At 43.7% G+C, this 16,043-nt stretch overlaps 1 protein-coding gene across 1 annotated transcript in view; it reads left to right on the top strand.

The window, feature by feature from the left end:
* The window catches only part of LOC139278098 (mucin-2-like), a 115,841-nt gene that overhangs the window by 11,824 nt on the left and 87,974 nt on the right, over nucleotides 1–16,043 (top strand). The window contains exons 3-7 of the mRNA XM_070896757.1: nucleotides 743–817; nucleotides 944–1,172; nucleotides 11,839–11,956; nucleotides 14,764–14,842; nucleotides 15,209–15,297. Of these exons, the coding sequence (XP_070752858.1) occupies nucleotides 1,027–1,172; nucleotides 11,839–11,956; nucleotides 14,764–14,842; nucleotides 15,209–15,297 (432 nt within the window). The 5' untranslated portion in view covers nucleotides 743–817; nucleotides 944–1,026. The remainder of the gene's footprint in view (nucleotides 1–742; nucleotides 818–943; nucleotides 1,173–11,838; nucleotides 11,957–14,763; nucleotides 14,843–15,208; nucleotides 15,298–16,043) is intronic.

The raw sequence follows: 16,043 nt of genomic DNA, 5'->3' as shown, positions 1-16,043 counted from the left end.
CCTCCTCTTTTAAGGCTCTCCTTTCAATCCACTTCTTTAATAAACTTGTGGACACTCCTTTATGCCATTTTTCCAGGGTTTCCTTGGATTTTCCAGCAGTCCATCGGGGCAACCCCTATGGAAATTCAAACCTTTTGTCTATCCATAGGAGGGGGATATAATGTCACAGTCTGTATCCAGTTCATACCTCCCTTGAGACATGCACTGAAGATGAACAGAAAATGTACAGAGTCACTGAAAACTACAAAACAATGCAGCTAAAAATGTTATTAATATTAAACAATTAGACATTTACACTATCGTTACTCTTAGCCCTGAATGGGAAATGGTTTGCTCCAGATCATAGGCCACTTATGGAAATGGCCAGTGACACTGAACTCCATAAAATATCTAGCGTAAAGCCCCAAAATGTGACTATTCTAATCCATGGACAATTAATCAGTATGCCCAATTTGTCTGGATCAATTTCATGAATTTCACTCTGAATTTTTTGAACTTCTAAATCTGCTTGAAATGTTATTAATGTGTATATAATTGTTTAGGTCTGTTGGTGTCCGAAAGAAACTAAGGACAAATTGTACAAAACTGTGAAATGCAACATTTTTGTTAATGAACTACAATGAATTACAATTAGATCTGTTTAACAAAATATGATTGTATAAGCATAAAAATAACATTTTGAAATTAAACTATATACTCCATAAATAGTTAACTCTGACTTAAACCTATCATTTTGCACTAGACCTGGACCAGGCTTCTCTTACCCAAGTCTTTAAGCGTGCATTGGATGGCTCCTCTCAATCGCAGCAAAACCATCGTGAGTATATTATATTGAATATATTTGATTGTCCAAATAAGTTTAGGTAGGATGTAAAATGACACTGATCCTATCAAAATAGTAATCTTCAGTTGTTGTAACAGAGGGAATTGCCTTTTCTTCCAGATACATGCAACACGTGGGGAGTGGGAGCATTCAAGCAATTTAACAACGAGTTTGTCCATTTTACATCAACCTGTGACCTTATCATGAGCAAGCTAAACGTACGTGAGCTTGATGATTATGAGGTGAAAATCCGCCGAGGGTCAGATGGGATTCTGGAACACATATTCATCAAAATTGAGACCACTGAGATTGTTGTGACGAAAGACACAATTAAGGTTAAAAACCAGATGTAAGTTAAATTCTGCAGGATTACTTTTGATATTAATTATAAAACTTCTAGATAAGTATACTCTTGTTGTATACTTCCAGCTCCCATTCCTCTTGTTCTTAACATTTTAATATATTGAATAGAATTTTACTTTAAAATGACTGCTGCAGCAGTGGGAAAATGTGAGATATATTGAAAACGAAATATAATACTTCCTCTATCAGGTGATACATCGGGGACGAAGTTGCATACCGTCCTGGTTGTGGGTGGTAACAGCTGCGAGGTAGGGCTTCCTGCGCCAGGCATAGAAGTCCTGCCTCGCCAGTTAAATTGGGCTTACCGCCCCTGAGAGGAAGTGGAGCGCAAAATCTCGTGCTCCCCATCCCTGCAAGGGTGGGATCAGGGCGCTAACCATCGCGAATTTTCCAGTGTTATGCGAAGAGGAGTGTAACGGTGGCGTGAACACAGGACCATCCCCTTCCAGTAAAGGGGAAGGCACGCTGCGGACTCTGCGTTAGGGAGACGGGGCCAATGCTAGACTACCAGGGAGCAGGGTGCCATGGCAGCAGCCTGGCACAGAAGCTGAACAGACCCTGCGATATAAAGATGAAAAGTTGGCCATTTTTCAAATTTTCAGTGCTGCACCTCCCTTTAATTTTCGCCCCGTGAGCAGCCTAAAGCTCGGTACGCACCCTGCGAAGCTGTCGCGGGCATTGCTTGTGGCAGCCTCACAGGGCGCTACCACATTTTTGCTCCGGGGCAAAAACGGGTCGCTGCACATGGCGATGATGTGGTCATCACCGGCGCAGCGGCCCAGTGCACTATCGATTAGCGCCACCGCTAAACCCCCACGGCATTTCGTGGGAGTTGGTAGCGGCGCTGTTCCCGGACGAAAAGTCCTTTGGCAGACCAGTTGAACAAATAATTTGGTTCTGTCTTCACGAAGGAAGACACAAATAACCTTCCGGAAATACTCGGGGACCGAGGGTCTAGTGAGAAGGAGGAACTGAAGGAAATCCTTATTAGGCGGGAAATTGCGTTAGGGAAATTGATGGGATTGAAGGCCTATAAATCCCCGGGGTCTGATAGTCTGCATCCTGGAGTATTTAAGGAAGTGGCCCTAGAAATAATGGATGCATTGGTGATCATTTTCCAATGCGTCTATCGACTCTGGATCAGTTTCAATGGACTGGAGGGTAGTTAATGTAACACCATTTTTTTAAGAAAGGAGGGCAAGAGAAAACAGGTAATTATAGACCGGTTAGCCTGACATCGGTCATGGGGAAAATGTTGGAATCAATTATTAAAGATGAAATAGCAGCGCATTTGGAAAGCAGTGACAGGATCGGTCCAAGTCAACGTGGATTTATGAAAGAGAAGTCATGCTAGACAAATCTTCTAGAAGTTTTTGAGGATGTAACTGGTAGAGCGGACAAGGGAGAACTAGTGGATGTGGTGTACTTGGACTTTCAAAAGGCTTTTGACAAGGTCCCACACAAGAGATTGGTGTGCAAAATTAAAGCACATGGAATTGGGGGTAATGTACTGACGTGAATAGAGAACTGGTTGGCAGACAGGAAGCAGAGAGTCGGGATAAACGGGTCCTTTTCAGAATGGCAGGCAGTAACTAGTGGTGTGCCGCAGGGCTCAGTGCTGGGACCCCAGCTCTTTACAATATACATCAATGATTTGGATGAAGGAATTGAGTGTAATATCTCCAAGTTTGCAGATGACACTAAGCTGGGTGATGGTGTGAGCTGTGAGGAGGACATTAGGAGGCTGCAGGGTGACTTGGACAGGTTAGGTGAGTGGGCAAATGCATGGCAGATGCAGTATAATGTGCATAAATGTGAGGTTATCCACTTTGGGGGCAAAAACTCGAAGGCAGAATATTATCTGAATGGCGGCAGATTAGGAAAAGGGGAGGTGCAGCGAGACCTGGGTGTCATGGTACATCAGTCATTGAAAGTTGCCATGTAGGTACAGCAAGCAGTAAAGAAGGCAAAGGTATGTTGACCTTCATAGCTAGGGGATTTGACTATAGGAGCAGGGAGGTCTTACTGCAGTTGTACAGGGCCTTGGTGAGGCCTCACCTGGAATATTATTTTGGTCTCCTAATCTGAGGAAGGACGTTCTTGCTATTGAGGGAGTGCAGCGAAGGTTCACCAGATTGATTCCCGGGATGGCTGGATTGACATATGAGGAGAGACTGGATCGACTGGGCCTGTATTCACTGGCTTTGAGAAGAATGAGCGGGGATCTCATAGAAACATTTAAAATTTGACAGGACTGGATAGGTTAGATGCAGAAAGAATGTTCCCAATGTTGAGGAAGTCCAGAACCAGGGAACATAATCTAAGGATAAGGGGTAAGCCATTTAGGACTGAGATGAGGAGAAACTTCTTCACTCAGAGAGTTGTTAACCTGTGGAATTCCCTACCGCAGAGAGTTGTTGATGCCAGTTCATTGGATATATTCAAAAGTGAGTTAGATATGGCCCTTACGGCTAAAAGGATCAAGGGGTATGGAGAGAAAGCAGGAAAGGGGTACTGAGGTGAACGATCAGCCATGATCTTATTGAATGGTGGTGCAGGCTCGAAGGACCGAGTGGCCTACTCCTGCACCTATTTTCTATGTTTCTATGTTTCTATGTTTCCCCGTTAACGTCCCCCGGGGGCAGTAACGGGAGGTGAAAACGACCCATTGAATGGCTTCTCAGTGTCGACTGTGGCTCAGTGGGTAGCACTCTCGCCTCTAAGTCAGAAGGTTGTGGGTTCAATTCCCACTTCAGGAACTTGTAGCACAAAAAATCTAAGCTGACACTGCAGTGCAGCACAATCAGAGGTTCCGTCTTTCGGATAAGACGTTAAACCGAGGTCCCGTCTGCTCTCTCAAGTGGACATAAAAAATCCCATGGCGCTATTTCAAAGAAGTGCAGGGGAGTTATCTCCAGTGTCCTAGCCAATATTTATCCCTCAATCAACAGGCCCAAGTTTCCGCCCTCTGTAAAAATGGCGCACCTCCATAAGGTGCGCTGACTTTCTAGAATAAAAAGGGTGCCGAAAACTTACCTTGTGACTCTGTGAGCTCCTTGGGACGTCTTCGGCCTTGGCGTGGCACAGCACAAGGGGTTGGGGCGGAGCCAGGTCCCGGCGCAGAAAACAGTGCCGGGACCTCTGCACATGCGCGCTAGAGTGTGCGCGCATGTGCAGTAGCTCCACACAGCCCGAATCTGTGCAGGCTGCGTGGGAGGGGCCCGAAGAACGCCGCCTTGGCCCTGGCTGAATGGGCTCACCGGGCATTGAAGATCGGGACTCGGGCTTCCCTCCCGTTCAGCTCCCCTCCGTCCCTCCGGTTCAGTCTCCCCCCTCCCTCCCTCCCATTCAGCTATCCCCCCTCCCTCCCATTCAGCTCCCCTCCCTCCCTTCCATTCAGCCTCTCCCCTCCATCCTCTTCCCTCCTTCCCCACTCTCCTCCCTCCCCTTCCCCTCCTCCCCTTCCCCTCCTCCCCTTCCCCTCCTCCTCTCCCCCCTCCTCTCCCATTCAGCTCCCCGCTCCCCCCATTCATCCTCCTCCCTCCCCTCCCATTCAGCCTCTCTCCTTTCCCCCCTTCTCTCCACCCCCTCCTCCTCCTCCCTCTCCTCTCCTCCCTCCCTCCCCCTCCTCCTCTCCTCTAACCCTTCCCTCCTCCCCCATCTCTCCCCCCACCCCTCACTGTCAGAAACATAGAGAGACACTGGCAGAGACAGAGAGAGAGACACTGGGGGTGGGGGGGGGCATCCCAGCATGCTGTTGGAGGGCTCCCGGTGCTGCAGCTTAATTTTTTATTTATTGATTGATTTTTTTTAATTAATATTTTTTTTTTGATTGATTTATTGGTTGATGTATTAATTTATTGATTTATTTATCATTGATTATTGATGATGGCATTTTATTTGTAAAAGTGAATAAGTGTAGGCAAGGTTTTTCTGAGCGTACAAAAATCTACACTTACTCCATTCTAATTTAGTTTGGAGTCAGCTTTCGCTGCCTAAACTTGCAAAACAGGTGTAAGTGGCTGGAAAAGCCCCCTTTTGAAAAAAAAAATCTGTTCTAAAATGAAACTATTCTAACTCACTAGAACTGGAGCAAAGTAAATGCCGAGAATTGCAATTTCTAAGATGCTCTATTCTAAACTAGTTGCTCCAAAAAAATAGGAGCAACTCAGGCTGAAACTTGAGCCTATCATAACAAAAAAGAACAGATTATCTGGTCATTATCACATTGCTGTTTGTGAGAGCTTGCTTGTGTGCAAATTGGCTGCTGCGTTTCTTACATTACAACAGTCACTATACTTCAAAAGTACTTCATTGGCTGTAAAGTGCTTTGAGACGTCCGATCGTGAAAGGCGCTATATAAATCCAAGTCTTCTTTCTTTCTTTGAGAATTCTTTAGAAAAACTAAAGCAAGTTACTGTAAAATGGGGTAAATTTGTGATAACTATTGAATGCAATATTACAAAATATTACTTGCTAAAGTTGTGCTAAATTGTAGAATATTAAAACAGACTAATAAGCTATAAATGGATTTACGATTTGGTCACATATTTCGGCTGGAATCTTCCAGCCTTGCGAGTGCAGATTTGGAGGCCGGCCCGCTGTCAAAATGGCCCTGATTGACAACAGGCCGGGATCCTGCTCTAAACCCGCCTCTGAGTTTGTGTGTGGATCACACACCCGACAGCAAGTGGTGGGCCAGTTTATTAAGGTCGTTAACAGGTATTGAATGCTACTTAAGAGGATTAAAAGCAGGCACTTACAATTTTCCCAACCTTTTGACGGGTTTGCCGTCCCTCAGGGAACACACCAGGTACGTGGGGTGAGGTTGTCCATGACTCTCCATTACTTTCAATAGGTGACAGCTGTTCACTTTCAAATGTCAGAAGCTGTAACCTTCAGTGTTAGGAAGAGTCTTTTCAGCCTCATACACTTTGGAATTGTTTGTGGTGAACTCTGTTCACGGTAACCTTCCTTCAAGAAAATGTCTGACCAGTGACAGATTGCTTCTGTCAACTCAACTGGATGTGGTGTATCAACAATCAAAATGGGCACGATTTATGCTCCCTCATCTTGGTCCTCCGAGTCTGATGAGGAAAAGCCGCATGTGTCTCCATCGCCCACTTCCAGAACCTCCAGCACTCCAGCTATGTCGAGTGCTGCCTCCTCCACATCTGTCAAATTAATCATCGATTGAGGCCCTCTTCCATTCTCTCCCTCTTATTGTGGGCAATCTTTTCCTGCAAGGAAAGAAAAAACAGAAGTTTGATTGAGACTGATGGAATGAGCATAATTTATGGAATGGGATACAGCTTTACAGGGAGACTTTGATGGAGTAGCTTGGCGATACCAAGTTGCCCATCAGTTCATTTTCCAGACATTAACCAGTTGCTGTTACTTGTTGTCTTTGCATTACAATGAGGCTGAGTATGAGGAGTGGAAAGTAAGATGGAGACCTGATGTCAATAGAGAGAGAGATGGATTAAGGTCCAAGGGATCTTGGGGTGAGCGACATTGTGCAGGAGTATGGTTGGCAATGCACAGTGGTGGGGGTGTGATGACAGACACAGCAGTATCAAGGTAAGTATAGCTTTATACTCACTTTTCCAGATCTGAGAAGATCATTGAACCTTTTGCGGCACTGGACCCAGGTGCGAGGCACTAGTGAAGTCGCCGTTATTTCCTGGGCTATCTGTAGCCATGCTGCCTTTGTCTGCTGTGGAGGCCTCTTCTTGCTGTCTGCATGGAAGAGAACCTTCCTACGTCCTCTCACTCCCTCCACAAGACGATGGAGGGACTCATAGCAAAAGTGTGGAGCTGATCTCTGCCTTTCTGTTCACATGGTACAGACCTGCACTCACTCACACCAGGTTAACGCCTGGAACGTGAACTCACAGCAGACGGCGCCTTGGCCCCTTTAAATATACCGGCAAGAATCGTGTCATCCGGTGATGTCACCAGACCCGCTCCCATTAATCGGAGCGGGAAATGCGCAGGTGGGCCAGCAAGGCCTGTTATGGTAAGACACTATTTTTGGCCGGGATCGTCGCAGGAGCAATTTCGTCACCCGCTGCCACCATCTCCTGCCATCCAGGTAGGGGAAATCGTGGTCTTCATGTGAACAAATCTTCCCCCAAGGTGGCTCATTGACCCACTTACTTAGTCTACCACAGGATGGCAGTGCAGCACTGCTAAAGGCAGAATAAATTAGAAAGTTAAATTCTGAATAAAATCTTAGAGGAAGGCAAAAATAGCATTAGCATACTCCTCGATGAACCTTCAAATGCAATGTGGCCAAGGCTGCTTTAAATATCCCGGCTGAAAACGTGGCATCGATGACGTCATCAGACTCACACTGTTTAATAGGGTCGGGAAATGCACAGGGCAACCTTAATAGGCTACATTAACGGAAAGTCGATGTCAGGAGTGTTATGGTATGAAGAGCGGGGTCGCGACCTGCCACAGAGACCGCCCACACCCGACCCATCCAGTTACAGAAAATTCCAGCCATTAACTCGGTTTCTCTCTCCACAGATGCTGCCTGACCTGCTGAGTACTTCCAGCATTTTCTGTTTTTATTTCAGATTTTCAACATCCGCAGTGTTTTGCTTTTGTATTACTGCTCTTTTGAAGTTGTACTAGTCCGTTTCTGAGTGGATCAGGCAACCATTTGGACATCATCGTGATTTTACCTACACCATTTCCACTATGTTTTCGTTGTTTTCCCCTCTCCTGAGGACATGCTAATTACTTGAGACTGTTCTAGTTGTGAAGACATGGAGGCTAGGCCATTTCCATTATATTGGATATTTTTTGTTGGTTTTTGTTTAACTTAATACTTTGTAGAGCTTTCGAAAACAAAATTGGGAGCAAAACTGACAGTGAATTAAAACCCGATGAATTCCAATTTGACAACTTTAGGTTCATCAGTTGAGTTAAGTAAGGGATAGTAATTTATGTGACTTGTATTGGACATCTATCTGATCCTTGATAGCCTAGTGGGATGGCTGGTAGGTGGTGATATAGTTGTCTGATTCAAGAAATACATCGTTACATGGTGATGGTTCTCAATTATCATTAGCATAGGTGAAAACTTTAAGATTGTAAAGCATTTGTAAAAATATTAGTGAAAAAATTGCAGACTAATGTTTTGTGAAGTGATACAATGTTTTCACATAGTAATTACAGGAGAATGAATTGTCATATTGGGGTTGATGGTGCAGTTGAACATACACTGGGACACTTTTGGAGCCCAGGATAATGTTGGTGGTATTGCTGGTATTTGGCTTAATTCTTGAGTATATTGAAGATCATGCCTATATTGAAAGGGATCTCTCAGGATTTGATCCTTACCATATGTATGGGCCTAGAAATTCGGGTCATTTGTGCCTCCCGTTAGTGGCCCTGGTGGGCGCTAACGGGGCACAAATGACTTTATGACCGGGCATGGCACTGTTAACAACGCCCGCTAAATTCGGCAGGAGTTTAGTGATTGGCGCTAACCTGTAGCGTCCCACTCCGCTGCGCCGGCAATGTTGACGTCATTACCGTGCGCAGTGCCCCATTAGCACCCGAACCCTAAATTGGGTATTGCCCCTGAAGCTGCACCGGCCGACTGCTCATGGGGCGAAACTTAAGGGGAAGGTGTGCTGCTGGTGAAAAACAAATTCCACGATTTTTTTTTTGTGTGTCCCGTTGGCGCTTTGAACGCGGGATCCATACAGCCCGGCATTCAGCAACCTGCTTGAGTGCCGGGCTGTTGACACGGCAGCCCCGCTGTCCAGTGGTCTAAGTAGGACTCTTTTTTACTGCAGTATGCAGCTTGGGCCCTTCCCTTTAATTCAGGGAAGAGCCCCTCCTACATGGCAGCGCTACACGACCCAGTGTGTAGCGCTGTGTCCCGTTCCCAAGGCCTCTGCCCCGCTACCGCCCCAGAAAGGAAGTGCAGCATTTCATTTAGCACTCCACTTCCTTTCACGTGGCGATAACTCCAATTTTTTGCGAGGCGAGACTTCTGTGCCTGTCGCAAATTCTCGGTACTAAATGTTTCCCCGATGGTGTTTTCTTATTTTTGTTAGCTTTGCCCATGTTCTAAATTGTTCCACTGTTATCTGCTTGGGAGATGTCGGAGTCATAAAGGCTACGAGCAAAAAAGACTTCAAAGTGCCTGATACTTCCAGGCAGAGTCCATACCCTAAACGTTCTAACTGGCCTATGTTCCAGAGGTTTTATTGTGGGGAGGGTTACAGTCCACCAGAGGAGGGGGAGGGGAATGAGTCCTGCTATGTTCCCTGTGGCCAGAATGGCAAAATGTTGGGTCATAACCAAAATGAGTGTGCCTTTCTCATCACAGCCCCTCTAATTATTTTATCGATACCGATACAGGTATTAACAACCACCATTTTATTGTCGGTTTTGCAGTGAATTCACATTTTTCTTCATCAGTATGCACATTTTCGACTTTTCAGATTCATTTAAATTAAGTTGAAGGAAAGTCAGTTTCTGATAAATATACATTGCAGGCAATGGTATAAATGGAAACATGCTTCATATAATAGATACATTAGCTTTCCACATTCGAGTAGAGTAGAGGAAGCTTAATGAGAATTACCTAAGTAGGGTCAATGGAATTTTAAAACTTGTTGCTGGGAATTAAAAAAATATATTTTTTCTTTGTTTAAAAGAAAATCCTATTCAAGATGATAGTTTAGCAACATGGAGTAACCGCTGTGAAAACAAACAAAAAATCTAAATTATTTGGCATTTTATTATGAATATCCATTTCTATTTCTTACCACAGGTTTTATTGTGGGGAGGGTTACATTCCAGCAGAGGAGGGGGAGGGGAATGAGTTCTGCTCTGTTTCCCGGGGTGTTGTGGGTGTCACTAGCAAGACTAAGTCCATGGGGTCAAGTTTCGGCCGGCCGCTAAAACGGCGCACATCAGAGAGGCCCGCCTAATTTATAGAACAAAAATTGCGCCGCATACTTACCTCGCGATTCTCCGATAGCTGTAGGCCCAATTCCACCTCAGCGCGGCGCAGCAGGAGCTGCTGGGGGCGGAGCTACAGCCCTGCGCCGAAAACAGTGGCAGCAACTGCGCGCGTGCACAGTGGAGGCTGCGCGTGTGCACAGTAGCTGCTGGCATCCTGTCTCTGGGGCGACGACACGCTATCCCAGGCCTAAGGGATGTCGCCCCTATCCCCGGCCGAGTGGCCTGCGCATCTTACCTCGGTGGGGGGGCCCACCCGCCCGACCTCTCGCTGGGGTGGGCCCCGCCCGAAGATTCGGCGGCGGCGGCAGCAGCCCGGCATCATCATCTTCTCTCCCCCCCCACCCCAATCTCCTTCTCTCCCCCCCCATCTTCTTCCGTCCCCCCCATTTTCTTCTCTCCCCCCGCCCCATCTTCTTCTCTTCCCCCCCATCTTCTTCTCTCCCCCCGCCCCATCTTCTTCTCTTCCCCCCCCATCTTCTTCTCTTCCCCCCATCTTCTTCTCTCCCCCCGCCCCATCTTCTTCTCTTCCCCCCCCCATCTTCTTCTCTCCCACCCCCATCTTCTCTCCCCCCTCCCCATCTTCTCTCCCCCCTCCCCATCTTCTTCTCTCCCCCCCCCATCTTCTTCTCTCCCACCCCCATCTTCTCTCCCCCCTCCCCATCTTCTTCTCTCCCCCCACCCCATCTTCTTCTCTTCACCCCCATCTTCTTCTCTCCCCCCATCTTCTTCTCTTCCCCCCATCTTCTCTCCCCCACCCCATCTTCTTCTCTCCCCCCCATCTTCTTCTCTCCCCCTCCAACTTCTTCTCTCCCCCCATCTTCTTCTCTCCCCCCATCTTCTTCTCTTCCCCTCTTCTCCCTGGTGCTGCAGGTGAGTAGAAATAATTTTTTATTTGTTGAGTGATTTTTAATTTTTTTTGAATGTTTTATTTTTTAATTTATTTGGATTGATTTATTGGTTTATTTATCATTTATTATTGATGACTCTTTATTTGTAAAAGTGAAGTGTTTAATGTTTGTTAACCCTCCCCCCCCGCCATTCCCTACGCCTGATTTGTAACCTATACCTGATTTTCTAAGTGTAGGCAAGGTTTTTCTGAGCGTACAAAAATCTACACTTACTCCATTCTAAGTTAGTTTGGAGTAAGTTTTCACTGCCTAAACTTTCAAAACAGGCGTAAGTGGCCGGACATGCCCCCTTTTGAAAAAAAAAATCTGTTTCAAACTGAAATTGTTCTAACTGACTAGAACTGGAGCAAACTAAATGCCGAGAATTGCAATTTCTAAGATACTCCATTCTAAACCAGTTGCTCCAAAAAAATAGGAGCAACTCAGGCCGAAACTTGACCCCCATATGATGAAGCTGCTCAGTGGTTTTATACAACTGTGTGGCTTGCTAAGCCATTTCAGGCAGTTAAGTGTCAACCACGGTGTGGTGTAGACCAGGCCAGGTAAGGACGGCACCATGCCACTTTTATTTAAACTGAATTTAAATGTTCAAATTACCATGGAGGGATTTGAACTCACATTCTCTGGAATATTAGTCCAGTAAAAATACCATGCACAGAAAAAAAGTATTAAATCAGTATGGATCAAAGAAAAGATTTTAAGAAATGTTGCACAAACTCACATAATTCCCATATCACTATTATTTTACAGAATAAATTTGCCATATGATGACAAGGTGGTCAATATTCATAACAATGGAATTAACATCAAGTTTTCAAACAAGAAGCATTCCATATCCTTGATCTGGAACGGTAAAGACGCATTGTCGGTGAGATTTCTTTGAAGTGCAGTACCTGTATTACTTTTTATTTTTATTCAATCTGCAAATGAAATAAGTAATGATAACACATCTTATTTATTTAACTTTCTTTAGTGGAAGGGTAATATGTGTTTCCCAGATGAGAAGTTTGTGCATGTAGGTGAAATCATGTTTCTCAAGAATGGCTCTATGCATCATCAGAGAAATTAACACTTTGTTAGTCAGTGTCATGCAGCTTTTACTGATCTAAGTTACGTTGTGAAAACTGATTTTTCTTACATCTGAGCACAAATAATGATAATATTATAGGACATAATATTTTATATATAGGCAAGATGTAATGGTGCAGAACTTCAGAAATAATGTCTAGCTTAATTTCACTTATTTATATATTTGGTGACAAAACACGGTTTATCTACAACAGGAATATATGCTTCATAAAATTCACTGTAGTTGATGCTGAAAGACTCGAAAGCTATGTAGAGTTCATGCTGGAATGCCAATGGGCAACTCACAAATTTTCAGTGGCATAATGGGTGCTTCTACAATCCTGATGTAGTAATTAATAGTTAAATCTGTGTTTAAATTTCTCTATATAAAAGGCAATGATTATTCGATGAAATTGTCTCGACAGAGTTCTAGTGACGGAAAAGGTCATGCGTGAACCTTTCCCTCCAGCAGCTTTTCTTCTTGGGATTAACATTGACGTCTATTTTGACCAGTAACAATAGCTATTTTAGAAACTGTTTGCTTTGCAAGTTACTACACGTTTTAACTATCAAATCTGTTTTATATAATCTTTTGATAAAGAATATTCTCCATTAACTGTCTTCTCAAATAATGCTAGATTATAACACGATAAAAATATTTTAAATGAAGATTAAATGAAAGCCGCCCCCATAAGGGCCACGTAAGTTCCAGGTTTTCGCGCGCAATGCACATGCGGGAAAAAATGGAACTTGTGATCTGTCAAGCATTTTCTTGACAGGTCCAATGCATCCCCAGGAAAAGGGCATTCACAGGCAAAGAGTTGGGATATTTGCCCAACTTCTGCCCAGCGAATGCCTGTGAAATTCTTACGCCTGGTAAAAGCAACCATAAGGTCTACTTTTTCCAGTGCAAGAGTTTTAAAAAGCATTAAAATATTTTTTTATCAATCATTTATACATTAAAAAACCTGCACAATAAAGGTAAATTTATTTTTAGCCCTTTAAAACATTTAAATTTATTTTTCAAAAGATTAAATTCTTGTTTCAATAATTAATTAAATGACATTTTAATAATTTTAAATATGTTAAGTATTTTTTATTTATTTGATGTGTAGATGTATTTTTGTGGATATTCGCATTCATGATTTCGTACATATGGAACCTTATTACAAGAAAGGCACCATGAATTGACATACCAGACATGACTGTTCCAATGCTCTCCTGGCCATAAACTCCAGCTCATCCAAAACTCGACTGCCCGTATCCAAACCTGCACCAAGTCCCACTCACCTATCACTCCTGTTCTCGCTGACCTACATTGGCTCCTGGTTCCCCAAAACCTCCAATTGATAATTCCCATCCTCGTGTTTAAGTCCCTTCATGGCCTTGCCCCTCTATATCTCTCTAACTCCTCTAGCACTACAACTGCTCCCCCCTCCCTCTTTAGAATTCTCTGTTCCTCCAAACCAGGTCTTTTTTGCATCTCCGACCTGTGCAGCCACCTAGGTCCCACAATGTAATTTCCTGCCTAAGCTTCAATGTTCCTCCATCTCTCTCTCCTCCTTTAATACCCTTATTGTATAGGAATAGAAATTTGTATATCCAAATTTGCAGATGACACTAAGTCAGGAGACAAAGTAAGTTATGTGGATGGGTACAAGAAGTTTCAGATGGATTATGTGAGTGGGCAAATTTTGGCAGTTGGAGCTCAATGTGAGGAAGTGACCCACTTGGGATTCGAGAAAGACAAATCTGAATATTTTCTTAATCATGAGAGATTAGGAGCTGTAGAGAAACAAAGGGGTGTAGGTATCCATGTGCACAAATCATTAATAGCTAGTGCACAGGATACCTGGAAATGGAACTCTCTTCCCCAAATGCTGTGGATGGTGGATCAATTTAAATGTTCAGAACTGAGATCACTAGATTTTTATTTAGGTAAGGGTACCAAGGATATGGAACAAAGACAGGTAAATGGAGTTGAGGTTCAGATCATCCATGATGTAATTCAATGACAGAACAGGCTCGAGGGGCCAAATGGCCTCCTGTTCCCATGTTCCTAAACCTTTGGTCACTCCTCGTAAAATCTTCTTCTTTGCTTCGCGTTCATTTATTTTGGATTATTGCTCTGTGAAGTGTCTTGGGCTGTTTTTCTATGTTAAAGGTGTTATATAAATGCAAGTTGTTATTGTTATCTCTGCCGTCTGTCCGGTATTTTCTATCCTATAACTCACCTATGAAGCCCAGTGCCTACTGATTCAAACCATTGTCTCCTTACCTTGGTCTTCTTCTCTGCTGTCTACAGGCATATTGTTATCCTAGTGCTTAACGCAAGCCTCAGACATTTCCATTTTTTTTGATGGCTGTTCTGTGATGTTGCTGAGAAATACTTGTGAAATAATGGGCACTGTCAATTTGATATGATTTTATGGGTTTGTCCTAAACAGCTCATACTTACTAATCAGACAATGTTTTGTGTGGAAAATTTTAGATTAGTTATTGGTGATGTGGTTTGAGGGTGATACTGTTACCATAAGATTTAACATTACCAAACCATGAAAATGATTACACGCATATTTTAAATATTGCATCCGTTTTGTTTTTAAGCTAAAACTTCATCCTAGATACAGCGGAAATGTTTGGGGACTTTGTGGAAACTTCGAAGAGAAAGGGAAATTTATAAAAGGTAAGAATAAACACTCCATTTTTAAATGAACATCTATATTTCTATTGCGTTTAACAATGTAGGGACCATAAATATAAGATAGTCAGCAATAAATCCAGCAGGGAATTCAGGAGGATCATCGTTACCCAGAGAATCATAGAATGGTTACAGCACAGAAGGAGGTCATTTGTGCACCAATGAGAAAATAGCCGAGTTTTGCTGCAAAATGACTTTGCATGTTAAGCACTTTCAAAAATTCTGCACGTCGTTTGCTATCATGACCTTGAAATTTTTCTATTCACACAGTCCAAGCTCACTGAAGGATTTGCAGCACACATGGTATTAACCAAATTATAAAAACATGGATTGTCACTTTCTCTATTCTAGTGAATGAAGCCTCGCTTCGTGAGTACTCGGTTACATCTGGTTCCTGTCCTATCAAAGTAACTGAAGGCGGAAGTTGTGCACCATCCTTCGTAAGTTATTAATTTCCAGAGAGTACCATATTACTGCAATTACAATTCAATTTTGAACCTGTACAACTTTAACCTGATTTGGGCTCTCGTAATAATTATTTATAAATTTGCTATGGTGATGGTGCAGAACATGGAGCAATTAAATAATAAACAGATATATTCCTACAGTTGAGATAAGTACTTATTTCTGTTATGAGGATATAAGAAATTGGAGAAGGAGTAGGCCATATGGCCCCTCGTGCCTGCTGTACCATTCAGTCATGGCTGAACTTATACATCAACTCCACTTTCCACCCTATCCCCATATCCCTTGATTCGCTTAGTGCCCAAAATTCCATCGAACTCAGTCTTGAATATGCTCTCTAGGGGAGAGAATTCCAAAGATACACAACACACTAAGTGAAGACATTTCACCTCAGCTCAGTCCTAAATGGCCAACCCCTTATTCTGACCTTTAGTTCTAGACTCTCCAGCCAAGGGAAACAGCCTCACAGCATCTACCCTGAAAAGCATTCTAAGAATTGTATACATTTCAATTAGATAAAGGGCCCGAAATTCAGTACCGCTGGAAAGCTGGTGGTTCCCGCGCGCCCCCCCCCACCTTTTTGTGGTCATGAGCGCTGAAATTTTAGAGTGGCTGGGCCACCCCATATTCAGTTCCAACAGTGAACAAATTGGTTCCAGTGCTAATGAACCCTTCCAAAGTGGATTTTTCAGCAGCGTGGCTGTATAAATTTGAGCATTAT

This window comes from Pristiophorus japonicus, chromosome 13 (assembly GCF_044704955.1).
Source record: "Pristiophorus japonicus isolate sPriJap1 chromosome 13, sPriJap1.hap1, whole genome shotgun sequence".
Taxonomy (NCBI): Eukaryota; Metazoa; Chordata; class Chondrichthyes; family Pristiophoridae; genus Pristiophorus; species Pristiophorus japonicus.
The sequence above is the reverse complement of the archived record's forward strand: the minus strand, read 5'-3'. Positions and strand labels throughout refer to the sequence as shown.